Source organism: Mytilus edulis, chromosome 5, assembly GCF_963676685.1.
Source record: "Mytilus edulis chromosome 5, xbMytEdul2.2, whole genome shotgun sequence".
NCBI lineage: Eukaryota > Metazoa > Mollusca > Bivalvia > Mytilida > Mytilidae > Mytilus > Mytilus edulis.
The window spans coordinates 48,008,504-48,026,639 of record NC_092348.1 but is presented as its reverse complement, the minus strand read 5'-3'; the positions used below and the strand labels follow the sequence as shown (position 1 = coordinate 48,026,639).

Below are 18,136 nucleotides of genomic sequence, written 5' to 3'. Positions count from 1 at the left end.
GTGTCAATTGAAATCATACCTTTTTTTTGTTAGAAGAACTCCTTATCGCAAATTATAAGAAAGAAAATTACAATCATTCTTTAACGTATACTTGTTTGTAAAAACTGATCATGTTTTATATCATTAATTCATATGTTAAGTTCCTATTGTCTATACGTTGAGCAATGCAGTTTGATGAAGGTCACATAATAACTTTGAAGACTTCTGACCAAACATCAAACTAAGGGACATAATCATAAGGAACTAAAAAAAATTGGATCTTTAAGGATAATATATAAGTTCGTAAACGAAGGATGTGTGGTGTTTTATTATTGATCAGCTGAATACAACATGCTTCCGAGTTTCAAAGGGTGACTTGTTTTAGTTTACTTTAGTTAAAACATATTTATTTATAGTGAATTGGAAAACAAATTATTATGACAATATTATATAAAAATTACTGACAAAACGAACTGCTGATTTTAAGAGTTGTTTCTCTTAACCTGGGTCTGCCGCCACCTTAATTTTTCAATGAGTTTTGATGAATTTTACAAGTTCAGTTGACACATATGTTGAAGGTTTACTAGTCCTGAACATTTTTAGTCGTTATGATAAATCATATCTTTATGTTTGGTAAAAAATACTGTTGTGATATTAAATGGCCACGTTTTTAATCTTCCTTATACGGAGATGAGAGTACACAATTCGCCATAGTAATATCAAACGATCTCTATGATTGTAAGGTTCAGTTCCACACGCTAAACGAAGCAACATAACGTATTAAACAACAAAACATATATCAAAGTCCGTTAGTTTCATAGTCTTTGATAGTTATTGTAGAGTTTGTACTCATATTTTTATTAAATGGATCCCTAGATACCAGGCGTATATAAAACGTACACCAGATGCACGTTTCGTATAAATTAAAGTGGATGAAAGGTACCAGAGGTCCATTCAAACGTATAAGTAAAAAACAACAACGCCATGGCAAAAAAAAAGCCCAACAGACTCAGGACGGGTACTCAGCTCCTGCTCCACATATGGCACAGTCGTGTCGCTCATATAAGTAAGCCAGTAATAAGTATAATTCGGGAAATCACATCCGGGAACTAAGGTATATCATAATCTTTTTGAAAATAAAACATTCTCATCTTCTAGTTTGTTTTTCATTTATTTTTTAATATTTTCATTCGTAACAATATAAAAGTTTAACAGTATTTCATAAAAAAAACAATTCATGGTTAAACATTAAACAATAACGCAATACAATTGCCATAGTTGGTTGCATATATACAAATCGCAAAAAGATATTTAAGGAAAGTAATTATATATCAGCCATTTCAAAAGTTATGCATTTAACACTTGAGATCAGATAAAATAAGAAATACAACAGTTCCAGTCCTATCAAAGTATGCTCAATCAAGGGCTAAATACCTGACCAATATGTCTACAAAAAAACTGAAAATATGGCACTTTCACTTAACATTTTTGGTTTTTTTTTTTGTTTTACATTCCTTAACCACAAATCTTAACATAATATTTTCAAAACTATTTGCATATGAATATGAAATTGATGGTTTAATTATATGTGTTTTAAGTATGTTCGTTTACGTTTGTGTTCCTGCAAACTACAATTTTACTTGTATAATGTTCATATAATTCAATTGAATATGCAACAAAATCATAGGTTAAATAGATTTTCACATTGTGATAACGGATTTGATGAACGTCTTACGATTTTACTGAACAGTCTTTTTGCTCCTTTAACATGTTTAAGTAGAGAGTGCTTTTTTCCTGTGACTTGTGTCAAAATAGCTGCTTGATGGATGGCCCCTGGATTAAGCTTCAGTTTAATTTGTTTTAACAATCCAACTAGTAGTTCGTCAACTTTGTGGTTTAACACAGGTGATGTTTCGATGTATTTACATTCAAATTCTTTTGCAAGCTTGTGTGCTTCTGAAAAAATAATAATACATAGTTAAAACATTATGCGTATAAACAGACTCATAAACCTCTGTCGTAATATATTCAAAAAAAAAGAAGATGAAGTTTGATTGTTAATGAGACCACGCTCCCATAGGTACTAAATGACACCGAAATTAACTACCATAGATTACCGTATGACCTCCAACAATGAGCAAAATCAAGTCCGCATGGATAGCTATTAAAACTCTTAAAATAACAACTGTTCAAAAGAGAAACTAAATGACTCATATATGTACAAAATTATTAACGAAAAAAACAACTGTTTAATTGGACTTTGTTAAATATTTTGCAATATATACATAGTAAATTTTAAATAAACATATTTCCAAATAATTTCATTTATACAGAATGAAATAAAAAATAATAAATAAAGTGTAGCCACATTCATGACAGAATATCTTACGTTCTTTGGTAACTTTTCGTTTCCTGACTAAATCGATTTTGTTGGCAACTAATATTATTGGTCTATCACTATAGAGTTCATTACGTAGATATTGTAGAAAACCCTCTGCTATTGAGAAAGAATCGCTATCGTGGACGGAAAACACAACAACATAGGCATCCGCTGGTAAATCTTCGTCCTAAATAAAACAATAAATAATATAAGAAAAAACATTTTAATTTTTCCATGTCTTGATGAAAAAGATTCGTGCATATTTTGATTACATTTTGGAAGTAAAAACCAGTCTTCAGATATCGATATTGATATTCGTGAATAATCAAAAGTTGATATCGTCTTTTTTGTGTGTGTTTATGATATAGCACAAATCAACGTCATCTCAATTGTTATGCTTTCCTTAAGTTTCTTGAAAAAAAATATATTAGTGCTAGTTTCTAGTATATCATTCTTTTGTCATTCGATAAGTACAAACTAGACATTAATATCTTCCAGTCAATGTATGTATACATATACAGAATTTCACGAAATCGGCATCGAGAACAAAACATAACAATAAAGCATAAAACAAAAGATAAGTTATACTTACATACTGTCATACTAAATACAATTAAATTTGTGCACTATAAACAAATTTTCAAACAATTAATTCCAAAGCGCTTTTCAGTTTACAATGATAAACAAACCTTATTCAATGACATACAAAACACAGATGTACACGATTTCGAATATCATGCGATATTTATACTATTTAATAAAATTAACGGTACCAATTTTCTTGCACCAGATGCGCATTTCGACAATACATGTCTCTTCAGTGATGCTCGTGGCCAAAATATTTGAAATCCAAAGCTTATATAAAAGATGAAGAGCTATAATCCAAAAGGTCCAAAAAGTATAGCCAAATCCGTGAAAGGAATCAGAGCTTTGCATGAGGGAGATACATTCCTTAATTTATAATAATTTCTAATATTTTGTAACAGCAAATTTTAATAACACAAAAAATCCGTATTTTCATGCCAGTACCGAAGTACTGGCTACTGGGCTGGTGATACCCTCGGGGACTAATAGTCCACCAGCAGAGGCATCGACCCAGTGGTATCAATAAAATTAACGGTACCAATTTTCTTGCACCAGATGCGCATTTCGACAATAAATGAGAAGGTTATGTGAGCACGTGATCGTCAGTTATAAAAGATGTTCATGTCAGTCATCGATTGGTTAATCGAATTTTTTTCTTAAGGAATTGATTCCGCGCAGCATGTACATGTATTATGTTGCGTTGGAGAAAATCTGTTTTGATAACAAAATAAGAACAACTGTACAACGCTTTGTAAAATAAAACAGCAAGTTATATGTATATACAATATTAAGAACATATCCGTTATCATCTGTGAATTAGATGTTCCATTTCTATTTTGTTTCAACAGGTGAAGATAAAAAAAAAGGTCCACAATAAGATCAAATGATAAAAAAATTGTTAGATTAAAAGATTAGTAACAGATAATAGATGAAAGCTATTCCAGTTCTTTGTGTAACGAATGTGATAGTACATGTAGTATTTGATTTTAACCTACTAAACTATAATAAGAATGGAGAGACATATATTAAGTCTGTGTAACATTACTTATAAACTGTTATTCAATTAATCGTTCTACGTAACATGTAAACAAACTGTTTTTAAACTATTTGTTTCGTCAAATCTGTAGACAAATTGTTTTTCAGTTATTCAGTCCGTCAAATCTTTCAACAAACTGTTATATATAAAGGAATGACATGGTTTCTTAAATATTATCACCAACACTAAATAAGGAAATCATTGGTGAATAACACCATGTTGATAACAAGTTTTTTTAAAACTATACGTGCTAAAGTAATGCCGATTCTAACATTGAACAATTGCAACACATTATGAGGTTATACAAGTTTCATAACTTGAAGCAGAGTTCGCATATAACCTCCACAAGAAAATTAGAGGTAGCTTCTTGCAACGCTTTTACGTTTCGTTTTGTTTATATATTTCTCTTATTCTTACTCAATTTATCTTTTTCCTGACCTATTTTTTTTTATTCAATTAACAATTATGACGTCATGGGAAAGGTGACGATGCCTGATGACGTCACGTAGAAAGAACATATCGGTTTGCAAGTCGCTCGCAAAGATTAAGTTGTCTGCATATCGTCTTAAAATCATTAGAGAAATTCACCACCATATCTCGGGCAATACGATATTTATCAATTCTTAAAAGTTAGATTTTAAATACTTAAAGGGGCACTAGCTACGAGAAACATAAAAAATCTAAAGTAAGACTTTTTTTGTTCAATCAATAATGAAAGTGAAATAGTGAATAATAATTCGCTTTTAGCAGCCAAACTGGTTCAATTTTGTCAAATTAAGCGAGGACACATTGATAATTACTTATTCACTTGCAAGTGAATAAGTCGACCTCATTAAATCCGTATTCATGTGAACTTCAATTTAACCCCTAGCTAGAGATTGACAACGCATGCATTGTACGTGTACTTGTTATTTAAAGAAAAAGAATGCCAACAATGAAAGTGAAACTACGGTAAATCATTTGATTACTGATTCGATCCATATAAAATCATTCTTATACGGTTAAAAACAATGAGAAACATATATTTTTAATCTATAAAATAAACTCAAACAGACCTATAAAAATCCAATTGCAGTGTTGATTTAATCTATTCATATCTTTATTTATGTTTACATCTCTTATATGGTCATCTGTTGTCAAATCGATAGTTAATTAGATGGGCGTCTGGAGAAAAAAAAACACGAAACGAACCTACATATTATCTACCCCATACTCTGTAAACTGTTTATTTTAGACTTTTGGTAGTTTGGATAAATGTTTTACATTGTTATAAATCAAATATGAGAATTTGAGTCAAATCGGTGACCATGAATTTGACAGCTAGTGCACCTTTAAAATGTTCGGCGGGCCTCGTTTTTAAATTTTAAAATTAAACTATCTCGAGCGGATAGATATCGCAAAGCACTGAATGCAGTGGTACAATTAATATTAATGACGTGCAATACCTGATATTGAAGTTTATCCTTTTAATTTCTTTAATATCCCATTGACCTTTTCATAAGAAAACTGTAGAAAACAACGTGTCTGCTACATATCTCTATATATTCTTTGCTATGAATACAAATGGACGACCTTAATCAAAGAAGGACGACAGATACAAGTTCTTTTGGAAAAATCAAAGACACATGTATCACAAAAAGAGGGACGAAAGATACCAGAGGAACAGTTAAACCCATGAATCGAAAATAAACTGACAACGCCATGGCTAAAAATAAAAAGGCAAACAGATAAACAATAGTACACATGACACAAAATAAAAAACTAAAGAACAAACAACACGAACCTCATCAAAAACTAGGGGTGATCTCAGGTGTTCCGGAAGGGTATTCAAGGTTTGCTGTTATCATCTTTTTGTCGGGTTTCTATCTCTTTGACAAATTTCCTATTTCCATCCTCAATTTTATTTATGACAAACATAAGTTTTTTAGTCTTCCTATTGTTTAACGAGGTCATTGGTTTTTAATGTGAGTTGCAACTGAATCATTTTATAATGCTATTGATATTCTTTGCTATCCTTGCGAAGAACATTTAATCCATTAGAGACTGTCTTTGTTTGTTTTAAGTCTATGTGTGTTCATGTGACAGCAATCTACTAAACATCAAAGTACACGGAGTGAAACAAGTATAGATAACCAACGAAACCTCCAACGACGACGAAAATCATTACGTTTAATCGAGTTTAAAAAGACCTTAAAAATCAAGAGATATCACGGCAAATATTTTTTTCCAAGATCAAAACAATGTACTTTAACGAATACATCGACAACAATGCACAACAAAGTCGCTCAACAAACCATCCGCTTTCAAACGGACACTAGTTATTAATGTACTAGTATATATAGATAACGAAACACAACTTTATTCATGAAAAAAAATATATGCAATAATGGCCGCAATTACTAATAGCTAGCCTTAACCTAAGTTCTGGAACGATACTTAGTATTATGAGTTTTGTGTAGGCATAACGTGTGACCGTCGTACAAAATCTTACTCTTGGTATCTATGTTGAGTTTATTCTTTTCAAAATTTCTTCAATTTTAACTCCTCTCGTAGTTAGTAAAGTTCAAACATATTAAAATTCGAAAAATCAAACAAAAAAGGATAACTCTTTACACTTTATTACCAGTAGTTGTTGTAAATAAAGAAAAACAAGACTAAAGCATAATAAAAAACTAAAAGAAACTACCTTTTCCTTTATTTTAATTACATTTTTGTCTCATGAAAATAGGATCTTTATTTTTCATTTATACTATATAGATGGTCCGAGTACACAGTTATTTCGTAGGGCATTTCTTTTAGACAATAATTGAAAATTAAAAAAATCCCTCTTGCGCTTTCTCAATGATATTTTTACAGTGTGTTGTACTACTTTTAGGACAAATTAAATCAAAATTATAGAAAACTTCATCAGCTCTAACTCAAAATGTGGACAATTTTATGTTAAGGGGGCCTTGAAATCTTTTGACAACTTCCGAAGTGCTGATTTTTTACCTTTTCCAGCTTGACCTAATCACTACTTTACATTAAAATTTATGACCCAATTTTTTTTACACTGTCATTTCACTCCCCTACTTGCTATATGAGGCAAAAAACATGGAGAAAAAAATATGGAAGGGGTATAAAAAATATTAGCAAGTAACACACTGTCCACACTAAGGACTATATTCGTGGACAACAAAAATCAAAGGACGATAACTGTGTACTCGGACCAGATATAGGAAGATGTGGTATGAGTGCAAATGAGACAACTCTCCATCCAAATAACAATTTATAAAAGTAAACCATTATAGGTCAAGGTACGACCTTCAACACGGAGCCTTGGCTCACACCAAACAACAAGCTATAAAGAGCCTCAAAATTACTAGTGTAAAACTATTCATACGGGGAAAACAACGGTCTAATCTATATAAAAAAAACGAGAAACGAGAAAGCCGTATAAATTACATAAACAAACGACAACTACTGTACTTCAGATTCCTGACTTAGGACAGGTGCATCGGGATTAAACGTTTTAATGGTACCAAACCTTATCCCTTTTACTGAAACAATAGTATAACATCACAACATAGAAAAGTACTGGGATTAAACGTTTTGATGGTACCAAACCTTCTCCCTTTTACTGAAACAATAATATAACATCACAACATAGAAAAGTACTATGTACTATACTATGTACTGGATAGCCGTAGAAAATACTATAAAACGATTAAAATGTCACTATTACAATATACAATAATTAACAACTTGTGCTATAGTTTTGGTCATTTTGATAATACATCTACTTTATAAAATGGACCATTATTTGGGTCAGCAATATCGTGATCAAATTCATACGTTCAGAATTATTATCATGAACCCAACAAAACAAAAAGAACAAGTGTCAGTTGTTGCAGTGCAATTATCAGATACTGCTCTACAATGCTCAACGAGTGACACCTCTCGGTCACCTATATTTAATGATACAACTAAAATGTATCAAGAAAATATGACAGGATCCTGGCAATGACAGTATACTTTTTTTTCTTTTATATAGATAATGCGTAACGGTCTTTCAAATTATGATATCGTTCAAAAATTATTGGGAACAATAATTAACACTTTACCATTAAATTTCAAAGTTAAAATTAGCATTTTTTTAGGAACAATCATTTCAGAGATATTCTAACATAGAAATTTAAAATTCGCAAAAGGAAAGCAGGATTCACCACTTTTAGGAGTAAAGTTAAGTTTTCTGACAACTTTTCATTTTTCAATTCTGAATTTAATTCAAGATCAGAAGCATATTTACCATTGCATTTTGTATATGTGGTATTTATTTTTTTAAGGAAAATATAATGGTATGTATTTGTAAAGTTTTAAGTTGCTTATACGACAAGAGTTCGACTTCTACTATTGGCGGTTTGACCAATTGAGATTGACAGAGACTATTTAGAAGTGATTGCATTTCTGGACAGATTCTGTTTTCATCATCCGAAGTTTGCAATTATTTTTAAAATATCCATTTTTTTATCTACTCATACACTGGTCGTTTGATATCTTCCAACCTATATTGATTGTGAAGCATCAGTTTTGAAACTGTTACCATGGACATCTTGGTATAATGAAGCTTATCTTTCAACATTTTGTCATCCAACTGATGATGTGACCTTAACAATTTAAGGATGTATTGTTCTGACGATTCAGTCTCGATGAAATCTCGTTCAGAAATTATTTCCAAAAAGTGGTGCAAATGGAAAATAATACTGAACTTAATAAATTTCATAAGAAAACTTATCTCTGTGAAAAAATATTTACAATAAGTAGTTTTTGAGTAATTATTTTAATACGCATTTGTTAAAAAGAAATCAAAAATTTAAAAAATTGACAGCAAAAAAGCATCAAAATATGATATTAACAGTGACGCTCATATCAAAATATTTATAAAGCCAAACAAGAACAAAGTTAACGTTGAAGAGCATTGAGGATCCAAAATTCCACAAAGTTGTGCCAAATACGGCTAAGGTTATCTATGCCTGGGATAAGAAAATCCTTAGTTTTTCGAAAAATTCAAAGTTTTGTACACTGGAAATTTATAAAAATGACCACATTATTGATATCCATGTCAACACCGAAGTGTTGACTACTAGGCTGGTGATATACTCGAGGATGAAACGTCCACCAGCAGTGGCATCGACCTAGTGGTGTAAATAGTTATTATATAAACCCCAAAAATCAGCTAGGTTAGTTTATTTCTAGAATTTATTTGGCTTCTCAGAGCTGTACCTCCTTAAGGTGACTGCAATGTTAAAAAAAAATGTTGGTTTTTTTTCTTCTCAGTTTGAAATTTCGTATAAACTGATTAACAAACAGCGGTAATGATGGCTTGTTCATATACGATGTATGTGTCAAGAATTAAGAATGCCAAATGAAATATAATATATTGTCTTTTTAATACATTTTAAGATGAAAATTAAAAATTAAAAATTGAAGGAATTGTACCTTTTTTTTTAAATATCAACAAAGTTTTGAAAAACAATAGTTACGTTAAACAACAAAGTCTTCATTTGTTTAAAGAGTTGTCATATTTGCTTTTTTGTTTTGTTACACTAATCAACGTGACTGACGCAACGGAAATGTTTTAAAAGGCTTCAATATCAAGATAAATGAAGTTGTTAAAAAACATGTTGATTTTCTATTATCATGGTATTCATCCTTATTTACATGACCTATGGTAAGTTGTCAACGTAAGGACTGACCATGATAAGGTAAGTTATAATCTTCCTTACGCACAATTAAAGTGATAAATATTTAGTCACACCTATGAAAATGTTTTATTCACAAGTATTGTAATATCGCTGACAACGTTAAATTGAAAATTGTTTTCAACTGTTTGAGTTTTTAAACCGGATTTGTTTTATCTCAATCGATTTATGACATTTTAGCACACCGGTATACTACGGTTGTCTTCATTTGCCTTTTTTATATATTCCTCTTAATTTTGACAGCATGCACTATTGTCGATAATTCTGCTAATATGCCTGGTCTATATGCCACTTTGTGCTTCTTTGTTATATACATGTAATTCTTTAAGTGTTTTTAGTGATTAGGTTGTTAACCAATTACCTATAAGGTCTGTTTGTTTTGTTCACACATCGTTGTCAATGCTTTAAAATCAGGTGTTATCCACCCTTTTCTACATAATTAAAATGCCTGTACCAAATCAGAAATATAACAGTTGTTATTTATTCGTTTGATGTTTTTCAGCTTTTGATTTTGCCATTTGAATGAAAACCAACGATTTTTTCTTAAATATAGCTACACAAAAATTGAGTACATACACAAGTGCGTTAATGATAAATTATCTCACTGTTTGTATTCGTTCTCAACAGTCCAACATCTTATTAAAAAAACCCAAACTATCGCATTTTAATCTTAATTTAATATCTAGGTAAGTCCATTGAAGGTAATACGTACTGCATCATCTGCGATAAGTATATTTACTGTGGACTTTATTTTTCAGATAACGTAAATATCAAATCTATTTTGTATATATTTAATAAAGATCCAAGATACAAGGCTTAAATGATATGAATTACTCCGTTACAATTCTGACGTTTCGTGTTTCTAAGAATTATTAATGGTGTTCAAAACGAAACAGTTTGGATGCCTTATATTTGCATTCGTAATAATTTAACAATATAATAAACAGTATAACAATCTTGAATAACAATTTCAAGGTGCTCAATATTGCAATGCAACATGAAACATGTGTAACAACATTTGATTAAACAAATAGTCAACGACACTGAAAGGCAGTGATAACATTCCAAACATTTTATAAGTTGTCACACTTTATGTTAAGTTATATAAGGGAAACATAAATCTATAAGTCTTCTTAAACAATACAAAAATAAAGGCACGGTAAATGACATCAATTTGTGTATGATAACGTTTAGATCGAAACGATATGACACTTAAATGCAAACATGTTTACCATTTTACCAGAAGTCTTAATCAGATAATTATATTTTACAAATAGTATTTGTATGATGAATAAGAATTAATGATATGATTATATTCTTTAATGAAATATGTTTATTGATGTTTATATTGCGCTCAATCACATAATCTACTTGTATCGTGACTATATAATACTGCATGTTATCGTTGAAATATACTGGAATTGAGTAATGCTTAATTAACATAATGATATAATTCATCATCTTAACATATTACAAGCTAAAGAAGAAATAAATTAAAGAAGAAATAAATTTTCACATTGTGATACAGGTTTCGAGTAACGTTTAAAGATTTTATAAAGAAGTCTTTTTGGCCCTTTTAATGTAGCATTCTTTTTCCCTTTTCCCAATTTCAAAATAGCTGCTTTTTCGATGGCTTCTGGATTTAGCTTTAATTTTATTTGTTTCAACAATCCCACTAGAAGTTCGTCTACTTTGAGGTTTAACACAGCTGATGTTTCGATGTATTTACACTCGAATTCTTTAGCAAGCTGGAGTGCATCTGAAAATAGTAAGACAAAGGTTAAAATTCTATGTTTAACAGAATCTAAAACTGAAGTCTATCATGTTATCGTAATTTTTTGTAAACTATTTTACTTACTGTGTTAGATTAAAAACAAATTATGTGTGTTGCACTTGACCTATAATAGTTTACTTTTATAAATTGTTACTTGGATGTGTAGAGTTGTCTCCTATGCACTCATAACACATCTTCTTATATCTACATATTTTTACAATTATCATAATCATTGAAAACAAATGATAGCAGAACATGATAAAGTTATGAATGGAAAGGCGAAATGTGTCAAAGAAACTCCAACCCCCGCCAACTGAGAAGAACACAAAAAACATGAAAAAGATTCACCACGAATATGATTCACAAAACGTTTATTATGATGATTATGTAACACATAAAAAATGTCGACATCTTACCTTCTTTGGTAACTTGTCTTTTTCTGACTAGATCTATTTTATTGGCTACTAGTATTATTGGTCTGTCACTATCAAGTTCGATTCGAAGATGTTGTAGAAAACCCTGTGCTTGTGTGAATGAATCACTATCGTGGACAGAAAAGACAACAACATGGGCGTCTGTTGGTAGATCATATTCCTGTAGGAAACAATTCATGAATATTAATTACAGCATTGCCGTTTTCCCTCTTCCTGTTGAAATAAATCAAGCAATTCTTTATGTATCAATGAAATTCTTCACCTACTCAATTATCACACAAACAGTTTTATTAAAGTAAATATTTTTTTTTATGTCTGACAAACCAAAGGTAGGTATCGTTCTGTGTAATTTCCAAATGTAACAAGTAAACGTTAGCTAATGTATATCCAAAAATATGTTATGCTTTCCTTAAAAGTCTTGACAAAAACAGTAATACTGATTTAATCTGATTTATCATCCTTATGTTCAATCGGTAAGACAAAGGTTATCTTCTCAGCCTGAATGTGTATACAATGCAGCTAGTATCGTTCAACGGTACAGAACATCATTAATAATACCAAAAAGCAAACATTTTAATTTACGTTTTTTGATTGAGTTAAGCCTTCCAATTGATATTGTATCGTGTGGTTTTCTATGTTGTGATGTTATGCTATTGTTTCAGAAAAAGGGAGAATTGTTATTTGGATGGAGAGTTGTCTCATTGGCCGTCACACCACATCTTCCTATATCTATGAAAAGGGAAAAAAATTATAAACTTACCTTAATTGAAGACAAATCAATAAATTCCATTGTAGATTCCTCATTGTCGACAACGATAGTGAGTTTGTTTTCATCGAATTCATCTGCAAATGTAAGATGTTAACAAAAGTTTTAGACGAGTTACAATGCGTCATTGATGTTGTCATTTGTCTTTTTATCATTTGTAGAATGTGGTGTTGATGGCATTACTTTGATTTTTGTTATCTTATTGCGTCAGTACTTTTACAGATTGTGCATATGACATATTGCATTAACACCTATCTACTATTGAAACTCTATGATGTCCTGCCAATGTTTATTTAGGTCATTTAATTGCTGTCTTCTTTTGCATGATTCCTATGTTTTTTCTTCATTTTTTACTTTCTATATACTGTAATTTTCATTTAATGATATAGGTTTTCATGTCTAATAGTTAAAAGCGAATGATGAAAATTATTTTTGAAAAAGATGCTGATTACAAACAAATTATTTGAACTCATTTTGGACGACATTTGTGTTAATTTTCTGATTTAGATACACAAATTAGCTTACCGATATCTGATTGCATAGGTGCCATGTACTCTGAACTCATAAACCGATCTTTTAATGCTGTTTTTCCAACACCATGAGCACCTATAATTGGTACTCTATAGTATCCAGTTGAGTAAAATGATGAGCAACTCCGAGAACTGGCATTAGAAGCATCACTTGTAAGTCTTGATCTACAATGAGATGAAAATGACGATCCGCTGCCTTTTCTACGATCCGCTGAAAGAAATCTGTAGTTAGATGACACTGAAGAACCACTGCTTTTTCTACGATCCGCTGAAAGAAATCTATAGTTAGATGACACTGTAGAACCACTGCCTTTTCTACGATCCACTGAAAGAAATCTATAGTTAGATGACACTGAAGAACCACTGCTTTTTCTTGAATCAGCTAGAAGGAATCGATAGTGAGATGAAACTGACGCACCGCTGCTTTTTCTACGATAAAAAGGAAGACTGTCGCTTAAAGGTCTATCTTTTATTGTTTCAAAAGATCGCATTGTTTTAGACTTTTTATTTATTCCATTAACAAACAAGTCATTTGAAGATCTTGACATTTCGTCCAAAGGAAGATTAAAACTTATATTTCGCACTTTTTTTTTTATACAATCATTCTGTTTTTTTTTCTTCAAAGATCTTGTTCGCAAATTCGGTTCTGATTGTGTATCTTTTCCTATTACCTGTGTTAAAAATTTCGGGAGAACACATTTTGTTTTATTGAAATATTGCACTTCGTTGTTGACTTGCACCTTTGGAAATACATTTTCTGACATTGCACGATACAACTTAAAGCACTGTAGTTAAACAATATAATTCCTTAACTTCAAAACCAGGTTTCCATCTACACTAATTTTCACATCATCTTAAATGGCATTTAAAACATTAATGTCAACTTTTTCGAATGACATGCGTCATTTGTACCATTGAAAGAGCACGCGCTTTTCAGTTACGTAAATGTGCATGCAGGCAATCTATTGGTTAACTCATATATTTTAAAAGGAAACGTATTGCATGCAGCAAATATAGTGTTAACTTGAATAAAAGCTGTAAGATTAGAAATAGGACGATGTTTGTTTGGTAATTTATTCAATATAATATCTGCAATAAATTTAATTGCTCAAACTGTTAAAATTATTTTGCATGAAGTTTCAAAATGAGTTAATCATTTAAGAAATATAATAGAAAAAAAAATCAATGAATTATAAGGCAAACTTATTAGAATTCACAAACGCAAGTGTATACAACAAATATCATAAGTCTCACAAGTCTCATTGCGAAATGATTTTTTTACAAGTAAAACTTTTTTTCCTGCATTTTATTTGTAGTTTTGATTTCACTAATTATAGGTGTTTTATCAGTATCAAATGATTTTGTGCGTTAGGTATGCAACACATTTAAATAAATATTTTTGAAAGGGGACTAAACAAATCGTATATGACTACATTCTGACTATTTAAAAGTACTGAATGGACCGAAAAAATTTAGATAACCATTCACCAAATGCGAAATTCCGAATTTTGCACTTTATATAATGAATAAATAAAAAAAAAAAGAGTTATCAATATTATTGAACATTCTTATCATAATATGTAAAACAAATACTACTTTGAATCATTTTTCTATTTACATCTTTACATTGTTATGTTTAACTTAGTGAGATAATATCTTTAAAAAAAAGGACCTGGTATTTTGACTTGACTAAGTTTTTATTCATAATTTTGAATAAGTATCGGGGTACTTGAATATTTATATTCAGCAGAAAATTACACATTTTTCAAAACCTCATTTTTAAATTCATTGAATCAAACAGCATAAAAATGTTTTATTCATTTGAGATGTGTGTATATACGATGATCATTTAATGTTCTAATTGGTAAGAAATGGTTTACAAATCAAATCGAAATAAAGTTATATTTCATTTATATTAATGTATTGCATTGCTTATATGGATTAAACATGTCAATGGTACCAGGCTAATAATTTGATACGCCAGACACGCGTTTCGTTTACATAAGACTCATAAGTGACGCTCAGATCAATAAAGTAAGAAGACCAAATAAGTATAAAGCTGAAGAGCATTGAGACCCGACATTCCAAATAGTTGTGCCAAAATTCGGTTGAGGTAGTATATGCCTGGGATAATAACATCCTAGTATTTCGAAAAATTCATACTCTTGCAAACCGTCGATTTATAAAAATTACTCTATAACTGATATTCATGTCAACACCGAAGTTCTGACTACTGGTCAGGCGATACCATCGGGTTTTCCAACCGTTTTAAACGTTCAGCAACCAGATAAAACTTTTGCAATCAAAACTACTATAATGGAGAATGGAAATGGGGAATATATCAAAGAGACAACAACCCGACAAAAGAGCAGATACCAGCCGATAGTCACAAATGGGTATTTATCGCAACAAGAAAATCACGTATTTTTTGCGACTTAATAAAAGTTTCATGTATAATAGATCAATCACATTCCAAAGGTCTAAGGATATTGTTGAGTTTAATTTTCCGATATTACATTTTCGAAATTGAAATGTTATTTACACAATGCTTCGAAATATACCCCCCCCCCCCCCCTTCCCCCCCAAAAAAAAAGTCCAAACAGCTTTAAAGACATGAAGAATTACGCAATTAGTATGAAACAAAACAAAAATTATAACTAAGATATGCTTTAATAGACAATTGAAATGCATATATGTCTTCAATCAAGTACATTGATAACGTACTTTCCTATCTAATATGATACCAAGGAAGATAAGGGAATAGAAAAAATGTCACTATAGGTCTTTTACTATCAACCAGTAAAATATTTTACCTGACCTTCATTCCCTACGGCCTCTTTCTAATTACGTAGAACACACCTTCTCTGTTTTTGTGACTCATTAGATACAGTGTAGGTATATCACTTGACCCATATATTTCATCTTTTAGTACTGTTATTTTTTTGTGTTATAAAGTCAATCTGTAGCTTTGATATATAAAAATAATAGAATCTGAAGCGAGACGATGTATGAAATAATCTTACTTTGTACTATATCAAGACAAAATATTCAACTCAAACACGCCCTTACATAAAAAGGTGCACTCGATTTTCTGCTTTCGATATAATTGTTATCCATTTTTTTGATTTTTTTCTTGAGTCACATAATAGAAGGGCAGACACGGAAATTTTTGAACTAATAGATTGATATGTTTTCCGTCATTATTATGCATTTTCTTCATCAAACTTGAAAGATACCCATGTCGTCGACTTGAAATCTAATGTTTCTGCTTAACTATGTACTAGATAAATTGAAAACTTATGCAAATGAAGTTTTTAGAATAAAACACCTCGTAATTGAGAAAAAAATTGTAATTTTGTTTGTTTCTATTAATTTTTTGTTAAATTGTGTCACTATAGTAAACAATACAGTACACATTTGTCGCTTTCTCTAACAAAGAGCTTCGATTCTTTTGCTCTATTTCTACCGGGTTTCCGACTGTCTCAAGCATGGTTGACCTTGGATGGATTTGGCTAACTTTTATATATTGTAGCTCCTCAACTGTATTAGTTCCTATACATACTCGGCTTCCAAATATTCGGTTTTGGCGTTCATGATGAATATTAATCAAGAAAAGTGCTTCTGACTCACGAAAGTAATAAAATGTTGTTTTCATTGTCTTAAGAGGTATTTTATCATGTAAAGAAGGACTTTACCAAATCCGGACAGAATAAGAACGTAGAACGGCCGTTTTGTATTCATAATATCCATTAGCTTTAAACCAATAGTTGCCACGCCATATCATAACAGTTTAACAATGTGTGTATTGCTCTCAACTATATAATGTAATTGTATAAGATTATATAAACCTTTACGTTATTGTTGAAATGTACTTGATATAAAGAATGCTTCAATAATGATATCGTATATTTACTTGTGCTCACTTTTTATAAATCAACGTTATAGCACATTTCTCTATGTGATTCAGATTTGGAGTAACGTTTAATGATTTTATTTAAAGGGGCACTACCTACGAGATATATAAAAAATCTGAAATTTTGAACTACTGGTATATGTCGCCGAAATTAGTAACTTTAATGCTTTTGCGTTATATACTGAATTGTTGTCCCTCATAAATATATAAAAATAGTTAAAACAATCTGATCAAAATTTTACGGCGCTTTGTAAATACAATACAACTGATTTAATTTCATTAAATTACATGTAAGCATGGTTCAATAATAAATATATAACATAAATAAAAACTTTAAATACTATAAAACAATGCACCTTTTACGTGATCCAACATGAATCAACTTGTTCGAGAATATATACAGTTCGTTGAGGGGAAAGGCAACTGAAAGTTTTCTGCAAATGCAAAATATTGAACATTTGTTTAAATTTAATATCCATTGCGTCGAAATATTATTAGGCCATTCGAAAGGACAGTTATAATCTACTGGTCTAAACTTGTTCATGTTAAAAAAAGAAGGTATGGATGCTTATAGGGAAATGATCTACAAAATACAACGTTGCAAGGATATAGTAAACAAAGTACAACAAAGACTCCATTAAGAAGGAAAATATAATACGTATGATAAAATTGAAAATACGGTAATATCAGAATGCAAAAACCAACCTAGATAGGAAAATTCCTCTTGAATAGAATATCGAAAATAAAAGAAGTGATTACCTGTTTGAGTTACACCATTATTGCAAATACAAATTAAAACAGAAAATAAAGACAGGTTTTCTAGATAACGGATGTCAGTTCCTAAACATGTTATCTACACTGTTTATTCAAACTTAAATCATGAGTTTGCTAAGATAGGGTTAAAAATATACTCAAACATGTTTGTACAAATATCTCATAATTGACTACATAGGGTGATTTCACTGTTTTGTCATTTTGTTCACACTTTATAACATACT

The 18,136-nt window shown here is 30.6% G+C and overlaps 1 protein-coding gene across 1 annotated transcript in view; it reads right to left on the bottom strand.

Moving 5' to 3' along the window:
• The window catches only part of LOC139525129 (GTP-binding protein GEM-like), a 29,197-nt gene extending 15,424 nt beyond the window's left edge, over positions 1 to 13,773 (bottom strand). The window contains exons 1-4 of the mRNA XM_071320314.1: positions 13,221 to 13,773; positions 12,690 to 12,772; positions 2,369 to 2,546; positions 1,715 to 1,935 (exon numbers count right to left, since the gene is read on the bottom strand). Coding sequence (XP_071176415.1) covers positions 1,715 to 1,935; positions 2,369 to 2,546; positions 12,690 to 12,772; positions 13,221 to 13,773 — 1,035 coding nt within the window. The remainder of the gene's footprint in view (positions 1 to 1,714; positions 1,936 to 2,368; positions 2,547 to 12,689; positions 12,773 to 13,220) is intronic.
• Positions 13,774 to 18,136: the final 4,363 nt, after the last annotated feature.